Here is a 17,991-nt window from a genome sequence, read left to right as displayed (position 1 = left end):
ATAATGCCAAAAATTCTTGTATTTAAATATAGATAAAAATGTACAATATCAAGTTTTCATTTTGTAATTAAAGGTTAAAATATTTACAAAATACAAATCTATATTATGTTACAAAATAAGTTATTTTAATCATGAAAAACAGCAAAATCGAGTAAAGGCTTTCTTTCAAGCTGGGGTACAGTGGCGTCTTCAGAAGGATAACCAAGGGGAAGTAACATCAGAAGCTTCTCATTTTCTGAACAAATTTTAAAAAGTTAGTAATGTCAGATTGTTTCAAGATATCGAAAAATCTTATAATGTCAAACGAACATCTTTTTTGATGTAATTTTATCATCGTAAGTTATAATTTAATCATTTACTTGGCATGGAACACACTTATTTGAACGAAATGCTTTATTAATCTAAAGAGTAAGATCAACATTCTTGAAATAGAATATAAAAGGAAAGTTGTACCTGGTCTATTCAATAAAGATCTAAGAGCTGGGCCACAATTCAAGGGAGTACTTGTCAATGTAACTAATCCTGCCTAAAAACAATCACAATTTGATTTATACAATTACTACTTTATCAATTGATCTAACAAAAGGCCGTACTTTTTAATGATATGACTGCAGAATATTAAAAATAAATGACAGTTACCTAAGGTTAGTGACACAATTTGATCAATATTTGACAATGTGGTACTAATACAGACTTGCACAATCACAATTTTATAGTAAGCAGGACTCGAATTGCATGGTTATTACGCGTGCTGGAGGGGTGGGGGGGGGGGTCTACACCATCTTAATACAACCCCCCCCCCCCCCCCCCGTAATACAGCAAACCGAGTTGTCAAGGTTATATCATCCACGATTTTTTAAGAGAGTGTCAAAAATCTTAAAAAGGTGAAATATTTCGTGTGCGCATCGCACACCCCCCTGGTAAAACTCTAGGCACGCCACTGCTTATGAATGATTTAAGTACATGGTTCTATAATCTTTTATAGATAAAACGGCCTTCAATATGATACCTGTTGAACAGCAGCTAGGAAAAGGCCAGCAGATATACAGCAAGATATTTCATTGTAGTAATGAACCTACAAAAAAAGGTTTAATGAATCAATTCATTAGTCGCTTATGTATGTATATTTCAGGGAAAATTTAACAAAGGTATAAAAAAACTAAATAGTGCCGGACTTTTTTTTTTTTAAAATTGAATGAAGCCATGCATTTTTTATAGTACATATATGCATATTTTATACAGTAATAAAGTTATTTTTAAACAAATTTAATTTTTCTCTAAAAGTAAAGACAAATGAAATACAAGACAATGAATGACAAGAAATAAAAGAAAATAAATTGTGTAATGTATTAATCGTTTGAACGCTTTACTAAAGTCATAGTAACATATTTTCTATTAAAAAAGTAACAATGCTTCATCGGCGAACGGTTTTGGGGGGTTGCTATAATTAAAATGCTTAAATTTAACCCTTTTTAACCATATTCGGGGTTGGCAGTAGGCAAGTTGCGTATTTGTCAAATTTGAAAGTTTATGCAAAAAGTTTATGGGGGAAGTTATTTAAAAGCCTTCGGAATATGGTAAAATAAATGTAAATAATTATATTAGTAGAAAAGATTGCCTAAAACTATATGAATTGTATTATAAAATGAGAAAGTTTTATTGGACGTTTTTAAAACGAGTTTATTTCAAAAGGATTTCCATAATATAAAGATTATTGATCCGTTTATTTGTGCTTTGAATACATTTGCAATAATGCATTTGTATATTTGTTGTATATACTATTTCTTCTACACATTCTACAAATATGTACCTTTTTTCTGTGCAAAAGAGATCTTTTAATAATCAATTTACACCTTTCCATTGGGCTAATATTAAAAACAAACTTTATTGGAAGAAAGTGAAAAATGTCAGTAGTTATGTTTTTTTTTCAATAGATGTTTAGTTCTGTTTTTTTTTACATTCAACATTGAAATTTTTCCGTTTATTTATCATTTGGAGATTTTGTTTAAAGATCGATATTTTATTGAGTGTCGCTAGCGATCTGGCCACACCAAGCCGTTAATTTTTTAAAGGTCAATGTTTTTTTAGCAGTTGCTGTGGCTCACCATTAAATGTTTTAAAGATCCAGCTCAGGGTACCTAGTGGGTGTATTCACACCACTAGTTTTAAAAGAACATCCCTCTTATTGTTTATAACACACTCCTCTCAGTTTTGGTTTCAGAGAGCATCACAAATCGTATGGGGTTGTTAAAAATTTTCGGGTGTGCTGGCAAAACCCTGTTCACGCCACTAGTGCTACGATAAAGAGTCTAATCCCACAAATCTTAATGCCTACCACAAGACTGACCGGCGCAGCTAAAACAATTAAAAAGCCTAAGGTTAGTTGTCTTTAACATTTAATATCTTTAATCTGCCGTCGCAGTGTGAGGGGCCATTCAACAATGTTAATATTATAGCTAAGTAAAGTATGCTTGTGTTGATCATTTTTAAATATATAGTGAGAGAACAATTTAAAAGTTTGTCACAAAATATTGCCAAAGTATAGAACACATTTATACTGCCATTATCCTGCCAAATTTAATTGTTCTCTGACATCAATATTCTAATAATCAAAGATTTAAATGTAAATTGTAAAAAAAATGCTAACATAGACATAGATGATATTAAAGACGGACATAAGCTTTATTTTGTTACTGTATTATACAATCAGAACAGAGGTCGTGAAAATATACACCAACATTTGCCTTTAATAGTTGTATCTCAAATTATACACAACAACGAGTAACGACATAAAAAAGTAAAATATGATTAATTCATGAAGAATTTAAATTTGTGAGGACAAATAACATGGCTTGGAAATGGTCATTCATGTATTATGCATGTAATAAAATTTATATTTATGAATGTTTATATGAATGCATTCTTTTTTGTAAACTTCATTCTATAAAATAACTTTCAAGGTAAATGCTTTTAAAGTATCTACTCTGGAAGGAAAGCCCCCAATTTAGCCTGGTTTTTCAGCTTGAACCAACATTGAACATTAAAATCAAGATATATGGATTTGTGACGTATCTACTTTCTTACTGTGTGCAAAAAACTCTTATCATCAAATGGATAGTTGTTTTAGTTACTCATTTATCTTTTAAAGATTGCAAAGTGCCTACATTTTTTTTTGTTTTAAGTAATGTTAAATTTAAGTTTAACTTATATCAAATAAAAAAAATACAAAACTACTTTACTTAGATATACAAAGAAAACTGTTTGTTAAAGTATTTTTAATACAAATATGGGGTTTTCAAGTCAAAACGGCAACAGGACCTGTTAAAATTTTCCTGGATCACACCTGGAACCAAAATTTGGTTGGACATTTATATTTAATGATGTTATTTACATTATAGGTTATTCAGACAAATTTCAGAACTTTATATAACTTTTAATAAAGGTTAATAATATTTTAAGTTTATTACACTAAAATTTGCTGGCCTTCTATTGGTTTATTATTAACCTTCTTTCAATTATGTTTAGTTATGAAACTTTTATTAGAGCATCCTTTTTAGAAATTGAATTGGGTTTTGAAGGTTGTTTGTGAATTTATAAAATATTTATTTATTTTGATGTTTTAGATGCGACGCATCTCTTCAAACGTTAATTTTTCTCACTTTCCTACTATATACATTAAGATATATAAGTTTTCCGGAATTTTAAAGTTAGGGGGAGATTTGAAATATGCATCAAATTTTGAGGATTTTTTATAAAATTCGTTTTTTCTATAATTCTTTATCTAAAAGCGGAAATGCAATTTAAGTTAATTAATTTTGGCATCTGTGATTGGTGGATTTAAAAAATCTGCGCTCTGATTGGATGGCGTACACCATTCAACCAATTAGAGCGCAGGTAGTTTAAAATCCACCTATCCTATTGGTCAAAATTAATTAACTTAAAATGCATTTCCGCTTTTAGATAAAAAATTATACAAAAACGAATTTTATAAAAAATCCTTAAAATTTGATGCAGATTTCAAATCTCCCCCTAACATTAAAATTCCGGAAAACTTATATATCTTAATATACATGCAAAGTCCATAACTTTAACCCTAAATTTAAATATAGGTATCAAATTTAAAATAAACTGTAAATTGTACAAAAAAAAGAATTCGAAAGAACACGAAATTATATTACTAATGTTTTTCTGAAGCATTCTGCCTGTTTGTCCATTTCCAAGTTTCCAATCAAGTGGAAAGTATTACCTTTCTGGAACCATCAGGCATAAGTCCATAGGTCTGCTTGAATAGAAGAACTAGGTACGGGGCTTCGGTTAAATAAGGCTTATTCCAGTCGGTCTAAACATAATAAGAAAACATTTAGAGAAATCTAAAAACACAAAAAATAGATTTTTTCCCCTGAAAATTATGAAATAAGAGTTAATTTGTATTGACTTATAAAGATTAAAATTTTTAGTTATATAAGTTTTTCATTATAATAAAAAATATTATTTCACCTTTATGGGCTTTAAATCTGTAGTCCATCTATCTCCCATTCTTTGTGTGTAGTTAATATATTCCTCATTTTCTATTATGTTTCTTATTTCACTCTGAATTAAAATTAAGGTTTTCTAATTAGATTATATAAATGATTATGTTTATAATTAAGGTTTAAAAAAATTAAGGCTAATCATGACCATAATTAGCACTGCAATAACACGTAAATTAACCCATTAATGACAATAGGGTCTTAAACGACGCACAAATTCAAACCTATACTATCACTCTATTTTTTTATGCTGTCCTTTTTAAATGTTTGTAAATAACTGAATAGAGCTTCAAGTTTTGTCCTCTACATTGCTTGGGCTCTCACTTAATTCGATGACCAGATGAAATCATATTTTCATGGCAGAAGTGGAAAAAATTTGAAAAAATTTCCACACCAGGTCTAACTTTTTTATATTAAAGAATTAAAACATACTTATTTATAATTAATTATAGCATTGGTTATATATTTTTAGTTTCTGCTAAGTTTTCTTTAATTTTAGTTAGTTTACATACTTTTTTTTGATAAATTGTTGTGCGTCGTATTCGACGCATTCGGACTAATCATTTTAGCCATTGCGTCCTTTTTGACCTTATAGGACTAATCATTTTAGGATTTTACTGTATAATCTCCTATAATCTATTAGTTGCTACGCCCCTAACCTCTAGGACGTGTGGGGGATGTCAGGAAAATAGCTTAAAACCATCCCAAGGTATTTATAAAGCTTCCCTGATAAGTAAAACCAATTCAGACCTTCAATTTCTGTAATCTTTGGCTTGAGCCAAAAAACCTTACTACTTTATAGTATGGAATACAATACAAGCAGCGGCTACGCCCCTAGAGGCATCTAGGGCCCTTTAGATTGCAGGGGGAGTCAAATCCCCTCTTTCAATTACAATTTTTTAAAGAAAAAGTTTTTTTTTAATTTTTATTTTTTTTATTTTCTAGGGATGATTTCTCTTAAGGGATGGTGGTGGTACCCTCCTTCAAAATAGTTATAAACCTTACCAGGACCTAGTAGAAGCTACCATGTAACGGAGCACCATATAGGTTCAGTGGTTAGCAAGGTCCTTTGGTACACACACAAAGACATACAATAACATGCTACTTTATTTTAAGGATATAAAAGTAGTAGCGCAGATAATCTACAACTAGGGTCTGTCTGTACGTCCACCTGTCTGTATTTCCATACTTGCATCCAAATAAATAATAGCTACCTTACAACTAGGGAATGTATGTATGTCTGTCTATATATCCAAAATTACAGCCAATTAAAGACTGTAAATATGTTTATACTTCCGTAATTTTTATTGCAGCCTAGATGTTAATATATTCATAAAAATAGCGCAAATACTCTACAATTATGGTCTGTCTGTACATCCGTCCGTCTGTACATATATAATTGCATCCAAATAATTAACAACTACGCTACAACTAAGAAATGTATTGGTTAGGGATCTAAAATAGTAAGTCAATGGCCGATAAATTGATGTACTTACTCAGGGATATTATACCATAAAATCTTTCTGTAGATTACATTTAGTGTTGTTCAATATAATTGTCGACAAAATCATATTTCTTTGCTAAACATTGTAATAAAGTGAAAGGGTATCTATCTGTGTATCTGCTTAACTGGTATGCTTCTTTTTTTACTTTGTAGCTTCTCATAGGTCCTAGGAAGGTTTACAACTATTTTTGGGGAGGTTATCTCCACCCTCCAAAGAGAAATCGCCCCTTGAAAAAGACCCGCCAACATAAGAAAAAATAGAATTAACTTAATGAAATTAATTCTTTTTAAATAAAAAAATATTGTTGTTGAATTCAATGACCTCTCCCCATCTCAAGTGCTCCTAAAAGCCTCTAGGGGCGTAGCCACTAGTACTAAATAATTATATTCTGAATTGTTTCATACAGACGAATGGACGTACAGACCGACACTGATTGTAGAGTATCTGTGTTATGTATCCTTTTAATAAAGTAACAGGATATACTTTCTACATGTGTCTGTGTGTTGTGTACCAAGGGATCTCACTAACTACTGAACCGATATGGTTCTCCTTTACACGGTAGCTTCTCATAGAACCTTGTAAGGTTTATAAATATTTTGGGGGAGAATACCACCACCCTCCAAAGAGAAATCGCCACTTAAAAAAGACCTCCAACACAAGAAAAAATTGAATGAACTTAATGAAATTAATACTTTATTTAATTCAAAATAAAAAATACTGTTGTAGAATTCAATGACCTCTCCCCATCCCAAGTGCCCCTAAAGGCCTCTAGGGGCGTAGTCACTAGTACCAAATAATTATATTCTGAATTGTTTTATACAGACAAATGGACGTACAGACAGACACTGATTGTAGAGTATCTGTGTTATGTATCCTTTAAATAAAGTAACAGGATCTAAATACATTCTACATACATGTGTCTGTGTCACTAACCACTGAACCGATATGGTTCTCCTTTACCTTTTAGCTTCTCATAGGACCTGGTAAGGTTTATAACTATTTTAGGGGAGAGTACCACAACCGCTCTAGGAGAAATCACCCCTAGAAAATAATAAACCCCTCTCATTATTTTTTAAAATTTTTTCTTTAAAAACTGTAATTGAAAGAGGGGGTTTGACTCCCCCCAAACCCAAGGGTCCCTGGATGCCTCTAGGGGCGAAGCCACTGCTAGTATAGTGTTCCCTACTATAAAGTAGTAAGGTTTTTGTCTGAAGCTAAAGATTATAGAAATTTCGGGTCTGAATTGGTTTTACTTATCAGGAAAGCTTTATAAATATCTTGGGATGGTTTTATGCTATTTTTCTGACATTCCCCACCCACCCTAGAGGTTAGGGGCGAAGCAACTAATAGATTATACAGTAAAAGCCTAAGATGATTAGTCCGATATGGTACATAATAGACGCATGGGAAAAATGATTAGTCCGAATGCGTCGGAAACGACGCAAAAAAAAAACTTCTTTGGTATGCCACAAATCAAAAAATCTAAAAATACAAATGTCTTACAATCCCCTAAGGAAGCTGTGTTTAAAATTTTAAGTGATTCTGACGACAGGGGGGAAGTTCGGCACTAATGGGTTAATCATAAAAAGAGGACTGTGAAAATAAATTATATTTTTTTTATTTCTCTTGGTAGGGTGGTGGAACCCTCCCTTAAGAGTTATAAACCTTCCCGGGACCTATAAGAAGATACCCTGTTAAGGAGAACCCGATCGTTTCAGCGGTTAACAAGATCCTTCGGTACAAACATCCAAACACACAGACATCCTGTTACTTTAGTATAAGGATATACGTTTTCTTTTGTTATATAACTAAAAGTTTAGGGCAACCTATTTTCTGACTTCTTCTTTTTTACCTTAAGTTGTTGATTTGAAACAATGACATAGGTCCATGGTTCTGTGTGGGCTCCGCTGGGAGACGTGCCAGCTGTTCTGAAATTCAGGACAGGAATTTTAAAGGTGGACGATACAATCAGGTTTCTTGTTTCCGCTGTTTCCCTCGTATTTAATAAAACGATATTAAAACGAAGATAAAACGTATTGTTGTTACATATTTATGTTGGGTTAGAATAAGCAAAAGTTTAGAATAGCAACAGGGGGGGGGGGGGAGGGGGTGATGAAGTTCGGTGGTCATTATATAGATATGAGAGCACCACCAATTTTTGTTTGAGATAAAAATAAACCTGATTATATTTTCTACAACTTGTTTTGGAACAGGCTGTGAACTGTAGAATCTTAGAGTTCGTCTTTTATTCATCTCCTAAAAATAAGTGATTCTTTAGAACAACAATCAACCTCAAGTGTTTTATTGCATCTATTTAATTCTTTGTATTTCTAATTAAATAAACTTACAAAGGCTTTCTTTACTTATATTTGTGAACAAATTAAGACCGTATGTAGCTTGTTTTTTTTTCACAATAAACAAATGCTATTCCAGCTTTTTTATGCATTTAAATATTAATGACAAATATGTAGGTATTTTTATAAAACCACCAATCAAAACAATTTACATCCGAAAAAGTTTCTATCCTTTATTCTAGCTTCACATTATTTTTAATTTACAAAAGACACCAAATGGCTAATCTGAAATTATATTTAGCTACTAAGTTATATTAATTCCAAAGGACTACAATTAAAAACCAATACTTACTCAACATTTTTATCTCAGAGAGTTAAATGCAATGACAGGTAAATGATATTTAACCCTTTTTCTTATCCCACAATATTTACTAGCTACTAAAGCCATAATTTTATATAAACATATTATTTTCTTTTTTTGCCCAATCACAAGATACAGGATACAAGATAAAGCAAAGAATTATGGTAAAGTTGGAATGGACATTTAGAACAAGAATATATAAAAGCAGGAACGTCCAAGCTTTTTATTTTGAGGAGAGTAAAATGAGGGGTTTCAAAGGTTTTAGGGGAGTAATCTGATATTTTTTTTTCATAAATTTAGCGGGGTAAAATGAGGGTTTTAAAAGTTTGAGGGGTGAAACTACTATTAACAAACTAAAATGAAATTTGTATTAAAAGTAAGACGACTTCTGTTTGAATTGTACAATCTACAAACTAAAAATCAGAAAATTAATGCAAGTAAAGTTTGCTTTGTTGTAATATTTCAACATTGATTATTTCATATTAATTAAAGCTATATTTTTACTCACTTTAAGAAGTTAAAAGTTGGTTTAAAGCCCAAGCTGTGCATAATAATGATACTCTATAATAGTTAATTATGATCTTATTAATTTCCATATAGAAAATAAAAGGGACAAAATCGATTGATTCGGATTAACCTGATAAAATTCTTTGGATCTTTGAATCATAGTCTGTTCATCTATTTGTTGGAATGTATATGGAATATGGGGTAGATCTTCTTCTAAAGCTGGTTTTATATCCTCATCATCTTAAATAATTAACAAGGATGGTATTATTTAATAGCAAAGAGCCAAATACATATGACTACAGATTAAACAAGGATGAAAACATCCATAAAAGCGAAGCACTGAAACGGTAGGACAAACGGACATTAACACGTGTCAGAACTGAATAATCAGAATATAAATGTATAAGAGTCAAAGCAAAATTGTAAGTAAATTGGTTGAAAAACTGCTTGATACAGAATAATGTTTATGGACATACTTACATTTTTAGGACTTGATTATAGAGTTGCTTCGCTTATAACATTATACTATGTTGTCCCAGGGATCAATATACCAAAAATCAGATCAATCGGGTGATTAGATCACATAAAAATTTGTTGTTAAAAAAGTAGAAAAATCAACATGTTTAAAATGGACGTACGGACATTCTGGTAATGATTATAGAGTTGTTTTGCTTTCTAAATCGTACCAAACTATTACAGGAATGACCATGCAAAGTTTGAAATCGAAAAAAAGCTATCTATCTCGGACGGACGTACGGACGGACCGACCCTAATTATAGAAAATCTTCGCTTTTAAAAATTAACAACAATTCACGGAAGCTCAAAATAATATGTTAGTTAAAATAGAAAAGTGTGTAAATTGAAATTAATTTTTAAATATTCGCTATATATTTTTCTGGTTTAATTGGTAATTTTGTATCATTAGTGAATAACAGTTTACTGTTCTTTATTATGATTACCTGAATTTTTATCAGCATTTTCACCAGATCCTGTTTCGTGGTTGATTTTTGGCTTTGATAGTTTAGTATCCTAAACTTGTATTAGTAAATAAAATACAAAATAATATAAAGTGTTTTGCATTAAGCTTTGCTATTGTTATTTTACATTTTCTTTATGTAGCAGATTTTTTACGCTATTTTTTAAAGAATGAAATTAATCAATTCATTTTTAGTAGCGAAGATACTCTCTAATTAACTTTGTCCGTTCATCAGTGGGCTGTAACGTTATGGGCTGAAATCTTTAGTGAAGACTCTTTTTACCAATGAGCCTTCAGTATAGAATTTTCTTAGCCTGTCGGTCTGGAAATCATTCTTCAAAAGACACAAATACAATAAAAAAGAGTTCATAATTTTTAATTTAGAAAAACATAACATTTAGAAAAAAAATAACCTGTTGTAATATTGATTCTTTCTTCCTTTGTTGTTGTTGAATTCTAAACAAATTGATTTTGGTAATATATATTCAAATCTTACTTTATTGCTTTTACTAGTGCCTACTAGAGGCCTTTTGGAGCCCTTAAGGGGGGTGTCGATCCACTTTCAATTGTAGTTTTAAAAAGAAGAGAGGTTTTTTTTAAAAATTGGGAGATCATTTTTTTTCTAGGAGTTTGGTTGTACCCTCCCCTAAAATATTTATAAACCTTCCCAGAACCTATAAGTAGCTGCGCTGTAAAGGATAACCATATCGGTTCAGTGGTTAGCCATATTCTTCGGTACACACACACACAGATACACAGACACACTTAGATCCTGTTACTTTTATATAAGGATTGTTAAAATCAAATCTACCATTACCTATGTATTGTATATTATACACAAATATTAAATAAAAAAGATATGAGTTGGTTATAAAGATAATCTGTTTTAATTAATTAACGACATATCTCAGTTTATTAATAGCTACAATACAAATAAAGGAATCTTTACCTAAAGAATACAATTGTCAAGACTGTAGGAATCAATAACAAATAATTTTGGAGTAAAAAAGGAATTATCACTTTAGTAAATACCATTTTTATACAATTTTGTCACAGTTTTTTTCTCTAAATTTTGTATTATTAAGTAAGGAATATGTCGAAAATGTCTTATGAGCTTTAAAGATGAAATCTAACTGTAAAATTGAAGGTTAATGTTGCTTAATACGTTTTTACAAAATGAAAAATATAGTTAGAAACATTAAAACTATTAAAATTACTAATAAATAAAAACAAGGTTGACAACATCCATAAAAGTAAAATTTGACAAAGTTTAATGTTTAGCTAAATTAAACCTTGCTACATTTCATGAACATTTTTCTACGGTGTCTGAAAAGTGTTTTTGTTCAAACTTGATACGAGTTCAACAACAAGTTTTAAAAGTACGCCAAGTTTACAGAAAGAGTAAAAGCATAATATTGGAAACAAGAGTTGTAATGTGATTATTATAAGTCAATAACTGTAGGAACGAGAATTACGCTACGTTATCTAGCGGTGAACAAAAATTAAGATCTTTGTATAAATGAATTAGGTCTCGTCTTTTCTTCATATGGCAACAATAAGCGTTTATGTATTTATATAAAATTTACCTGGCCAAAGTGAAAGAGACCCTTTTCGCATTACAGCAAATTGCGTTCTGGTTTTTGTTTGTTTGTAGGGACTAGGCTGTGTTTATATTTTTGAAACTATTAACTGATTTTAAAAACCCAATACAAAATCTGGAAGGGTCCCCGGCCTGTGGGCAGCGTTATACAAAGCGCATGTCTCCTCTATTTTTTAACTTCAATATATCAACCATTGGTTGTAGATCCTCATTTACTCAAAACTCAAAACAGCTGTTGAAAGTTGAAACTATGACATTTATTATGAGGAAATTGATATCTTTACGTGAAATGTATTTCAGAATTTTAAAGACATAAAATTTTAGCGTCAGTGTTAAATATTTCACGAAGACGTATAAAATGCAAATTCGATGTATGTAAGTCAAAATTAGAAACAACAGGCTAAGTTCAAAATGTTATTATAATTACCCTTTCTGCCAAAAAAGCTGCTTTGGATCCATTTTATTTAACTTAGTAGCTGGTAATATAAAAATATTAAAGTAAAACAATAGAGTGGGAAGGGGTTACATAACTGTGCCGACTGTCAATTGGGTCTTCGAATATTAGCCAATAACGTCTCAAATATATCTATACTTTATATCTTTAAACATTAGCTGCTCAGGGTTCAATATTAATAAGCTAATTTATGTAAAATGTCTATGAACCAGAATGCGAGGTTCATACAACCCTGAGCTAGGTACATACTGAAAAATTAATGTAATTAAATTCTGATATATGAATTAAGAATGATATTTTCTTAAATCTTGTAATTAATTATACAATTTTACACACAATCTCTTTCAGCAAAGAAACCTATGTATTATTGTTAAAATAAACTGCATTCTATTTCAAGAAGAAATCTAAAAATATTATTGTACCAATATAATATATCAGTAAATCTTATCTTATTATATCAATGGCACAGAAATTTGCATAACTGTAGTTGGCAAAAAAAAGTTCTAAGATGACGACTTTCTAAAATATAGATGAATGTGCATCATACTCAAGTATAGAAGGATAATGGACTAATACACTTTAATGAAGCTTTTTTAGACATTATTTCAAGATAAATGTTACCAGTTAAAAGAATTATAATGTATCAATTTAATTATATTATATAAAGTAGATGTTTTTTTCTGAAGCTTAAGATTTCGATAACCACTAAAATGAATAAGTTCTCCATATAAGAGAAGCTTAACATATATCCTAGATGGTTTAAGCCTATTTTAAAAAAATATATACACAGATCCCATTATGGTTTTATACTGTTTTTCTATACTATCCTTCAATTATAGAGCCCCTACAATTACATGGTAGGGGCGCAGTCATTAGTGTCTAACAATGTGTGACAAATGTCTTATCAAAACTATGTTTTGTTTTTACTTGTGTTTTCAAAGATTTTTAAAAAATATGAGAGAGCTTTAGGTTCCTTTAGATTTCCCAATTTTGCAGTCTAGCCGATCTTTATTAAACAACCCATAACCCAGTTTAAGAAAGAAGAAACAGAGTAGGAGAATGAAAGTTTTTTTACACATACATTGCGTGTTAAAATATATAAGGGGAATAAAAAATAACACTACTATCTGTCCCTAAAACAAGTTAGCTTATCAGTTTCTCATCATAAAAAAAGCTTACTTGAAATTTTAGTGTTCTTGAAAGACTTTAGAATTTTAAGTCCAATTTTTTTTAATAGAGGTTTGACTACAATATGCAAACTGCTCACAATGATTGTTTAAAAACCACTTTAAAATCAAGTGAGCATTACAGACAGATAATTTGTACAACAGCTTCGCCTATATAAATAACTCTAAGGGCACGTAGAATGTTTGCTTTTGAATCTAAGTTAAGATCAGCTATTTGCCAAAAATATCCGCTAAGTGTTTTTTTTATTTCTCTTGGAAGGGTAGGGATACCCCCCCCCCCCCCCCCCAAATAGCTGTAAACCTGTAAAGGAGAATCATATCGGTTCTGCAGTTGGTGATATCTTCCGTAACACACAGTCAGAGATCATATTACTTTATTATAAGGATATCAGCAATCAAAGGTTGAAAGAATAACTTAAGAATAAAATTCGTGCAATGTGAAATTGAAAACCTAATTTAACCTTAAAATAAAATTATTCAAATGTATTGTTTTACAATGGAAACACTGAAATCTTAGTAGCTTGCTGACTTCTTGCTTCAAATGATAAACTGTATTAGATTTCAAACATTTTACTAAGTGAAAACTATTTGCATGCTTTTTAAATTTGTAGACTTTGAGGAAAGCTTATTAGTAAAATATTATCTTATAAAAAAACACGAAACCTTTCAATTGTTCTTTAAAATATATCAAATAAATTGATGTAAAATATCACGGATATTATAACAGGGGAAATATTGTCGTCAATTTAGGTTGTTATTTCCAATGTCATTTATTGATCAGTTCGTTCGTCTAGTAAGAGGATATTATGACAGGGGAATCAATGTCGTTAATTTAAGTTGCTCTTTCCTTGTCATTTATTGGTCAGTAAATTAATCCAGCAGGATATTAAAGTACATGATATTTTAGTGTCAGATCCAAGTAATAGTAAATCCATTATCAATTGTTGAATTTGATATGACTTTTTATGCCCATTTATTATTGTATTTTCATCTAGTAACAATAATATTTATGTACTTATTTATTTAAAGACAAATCCTAGCATTACCTACAGATGGACAGACAAACAGACAACAAGAACACTCGTTGTTTTGTACTAAAAGATAAAACTTTAATTAGTATCAATTTAATATTTTGCAATCGTTTTTAATATTACAACTTCACTTTGAAAGTAAAATAAATAGGATATAGAATAAACAATATTTTTTTTTTCTTATTTAATAAAAATGATTATTTATTTTACTGGAAAAGTCCCTTTTCCCCTCTTTCTTTCAGGTGTAAGCAATAGCAGGTAAAAGTTTTCTAAGAAAAAAAATACTAGAAATAAATGGTGATGTTTAAGCAAGTATGACAACATCATAACTTAAAGACAATTTGTTATAAAATAGAGACATTTTAATTATTGGGTAGATTTGAAATATTTACGCAATTTAAAATTTAATAAATTAATTCCTGAAAGTGAAAATAGATTATTTTTTTCAATGTTTTTCTCCCTGTCCTCAAATGTGAGATGCTTGTTAAGGAATTTATTTTGACAGACTTCTGTCACAATTTTGTGACAAAATCCTTTCTGTTTTACAATCCTTTATCATTTTTATCAGAAATTATTTACTAAGTATATTTGCGATTACTTTTATTTAATGAAATCTTCCAATTTTTAACATGTACAAAACGGCCTGCTTAATTGCTTCAAGATCCATGTCAGATCTATATAGGAAATAAATGTCTATAAACGAGCTCAAGTTTTCCAAGGAATATATGATTAAAACTCATAGTGCTCCAATAATCCATAATAAACTCTCATTGCCCAGAACGATAAGACCCATTATTTTACTTTATTAAAAATAAATTCATTTTTTCATTTCATGTTGCTATTTACCTTATATTGATGTATTTAATTTCTAATCATAAAAAAGAAAATTTAAATTTATAATATGATAAATTTAAGAAAACTATGTTTTAAAAGAATTCGATTGTGGCGACATTTTGTGTGTTCAAATATTAAACTAAAATTGTAATCATCATCATTAACCCTTTGGTGATGGTAATGTAAAGAAAAAAATATAATTTAAAAAAATCTTTTAAAAATCATTTAAATTATTAAATATTTACTTTCTTTTAGATAGTAATGCCGGGTGAGGAAAATAGATTTATTAAGAAATAGATATGCATATAGAAAACTAGCCAATAGGGAGATAATTATATCGAGCCAACTCTAGTATTTTTATATTTTCTTAATGTTATTCTTACATCAGTTATTTAATTCGTATGGGTATAGTATAGCATGTATTTGAAGATACGTTTATTTACATTATATTAGATGGAAAGCGACTTTATTAGTGTGTTTGTCAGTCTTTCGGTAATACTTCTAGGTTGTATGATTCAATTACAAACCTTTAACCTTATAAACAATTGCATTACGCGGTATATACAAGGACATGCTCAAAACATAATTCTGCTTGGTGCATGTGTGTTAAACGGAATATGAGGAGTGGGATAAGGTTGCTAGAATATATATTTCATTTAGAAAATCTGTTTCCACAATTGCTGTTTGTTTTATACTGCAAAACTTTTTTTTTATGGATGTTGTCATCCTTGTTTCTAAAACTATCAACTCATTAAATTTAATAAACCCAAGCTATACAGAAAACAATAAATCTAATTACTACAGAAAAAAAACTTTTTGTGAAAAGGTGTATGTCAAAGTTTATATTTGTTTGTTGATAGGTAAAATTAATCTTCAAAAAGTTTACAAAAGAAATTCAATTCATGTCCCTTTAGAAAAAGAAAATAAGGGAGAGAGAAGAGAGAGAGAGAGAGAGAGAGAGAGAGAGAGATAGCAAGAGAGAATGATAGAAAGTTTGAGATGAAAGGGAGAAAAAAGTAATGATTTAGATTCCCTTTTTCTAATACTTTAATATCCATGCAAAACCACCCAAACCCATTCCATCATATTACAAGCACAGCTATTTTACAAATATAAGTTTTTCTCTAATGTCTTTTGTGTGATGTCAGCTTAACTCCTATTTGAATTCTTATATATCTGTCTACTTTTCTCCATCTACATTTAATTTTTGTTCGTTAACATTTTTTCAAGAAAGGGGGGTTGGGGCTTTGATATTAATCTTCAACAAACTAACATTATACCTATAAGAACAAGACACAATACAAAGCTGCCCTAAAATGGCAATGGTGCATTTGCTTTCTGAATCTAACGTTAAAATAAAACTAAATCTGTTTATTTTGGTTCATTTGCCAAGGTTTTTAGGAAAGGTCTTGAATAAGTGATTGTGATAAAAAATGTCACTGAAACTTAAAATTTAAATTAAAAAAATCTTCGAGACAATTCAGTCACCAAAGTAATATATAAAGAATAAAACATTAAATTGCTAAAATATAATTTAACTGAACTGTTAGGACTCCTAGCTGCTGTTGTAAAGCATATGGAAATGACAAAAGTTGAACCATTATTTTCAAGACATCTTTTCTTCACATGTTCTTTACAGTGCAGTGCAGGGATAAACAGATCCAAGATCTATGATAATAATTCTTTATATTCTATAGGAAACATATTTATCTTTGTTAGGGTTTTCTTAAAAACATATTTTCCCACTAACCTCTTATCAGGACTAACCACTGCACTGTCCTCTTGTCAAGTAAGGACGGATAATTAGACAAAAACATCTTGAACCAACAAAAAGACTTTTTTTTAAAATAAGATTATAACTGGAACTATGTGAAGATTTTCCAAGATGGAGAACTTGGTTCAGTGGTTTCACCAGACAAACAAACAAAAAAACTTTACTATGGCAATTGAAAAGTTGTTGATGCTCAGCAATTATCATTAACAATAAATTTAGTATTTTGAGTGAAAAAAATTCGAATAAAATATCAAAAATATATTGTGTTTTCTCCTTTCTCATTCCTAACATAAATTTAGATAGCCAATAAAAAGATATATATGATCTAGATAGTCAACCTTTAAAAAGCTTTCCTAACAGACAAACCCTTCTGTTTATTCATATTTCTGTTCATAGTTGACTTATGATATAAGTTTTAATATGAGTAAAGAAGTTTGTACGCATTATATTTTTCCCAAAAAAATCTTTATCCTTAGAAATGCGGCTATTTATTTATAGCTGACTCATACGATTAAAATGAATAATAACTTTCAATACACTTTCTAACCAAATATATGGCCGGGTTGTTCATTCAGTGCTTTCTTATTGGCTGACTTAGAGAGTATACATATATACAGGTACTAGTTGTTAGCCACTTATTCATTACCGTTAAAATCACGAAACTTCTTAGTTTTAAATGTTAATCCATAAATAATGAATTTTGGTAAAATTCTTATCATAAAAATAGCCTATAAAAATGTCGGTTTTGATTGACTTTTCTAATTCTAGGACAAGACTTTAATTTTGTGTTCTATGGTTAATGTTCTCTATCATATCACATGAAGATGTCAGTCCAATATAGCCTGTAGTCATACTGTCATACTGTGCTACTAATACAACTACATGACCTCAGGAATAATCTTAATTTAGAAAATTAAAGTGGCTAGGGCTAATGGTTTA

The 17,991-nt window shown here is 30.0% G+C and overlaps 1 protein-coding gene across 1 annotated transcript; it reads right to left on the bottom strand.

The window, feature by feature from the left end:
- Position 1: 1 nt before the first annotated feature.
- Positions 2–11,397, bottom strand: Iyd (Iodotyrosine deiodinase). Its single transcript, XM_080154452.1, has 11 exons — positions 11,122–11,397; positions 10,586–10,628; positions 10,156–10,225; positions 9,327–9,436; positions 8,214–8,290; positions 7,887–7,962; positions 4,498–4,590; positions 4,247–4,339; positions 1,010–1,075; positions 454–526; positions 2–235 (listed from the first exon to the last, which is right to left on the bottom strand). Exons 1-11 carry the CDS (start codon positions 11,205–11,207, stop codon positions 126–128), a joined length of 897 nt encoding a protein of 298 aa, XP_080010578.1. The 5' UTR covers positions 11,208–11,397; the 3' UTR covers positions 2–125.
- Positions 11,398–17,991: the final 6,594 nt, after the last annotated feature.

Source organism: Acartia tonsa, chromosome 1 (genome assembly GCF_053477335.1).
Source record: "Acartia tonsa isolate MP-2025a chromosome 1, ASM5347733v1, whole genome shotgun sequence".
In the NCBI taxonomy this organism is placed as follows: domain Eukaryota; kingdom Metazoa; phylum Arthropoda; class Copepoda; order Calanoida; family Acartiidae; genus Acartia; species Acartia tonsa.
Note: the sequence above shows the minus strand (reverse complement) of the source record. Positions and strands in the feature narration are given on the sequence as shown.

What these genes read in the sequence shown, in the direction of transcription:
- Iyd (XM_080154452.1), bottom strand. Translation starts at nt 11,207, where the DNA reads ATGGTATTTACTAAAGTGATAATTCCTTTTTTACTCCAAAATTATTTG. An exon ending in AAGAATCAATATTACAACAG is followed by an intron (nt 10,226 to 10,585) that starts GTTATTTTTTTT and finishes ATACAAGTTTAG; the next exon opens with GATACTAAACTATCAAAGCC. An exon ending in AAATGCTGATAAAAATTCAG is followed by an intron (nt 9,437 to 10,155) that starts GTAATCATAATA and finishes TAATTATTTAAG; the next exon opens with ATGATGAGGATATAAAACCA.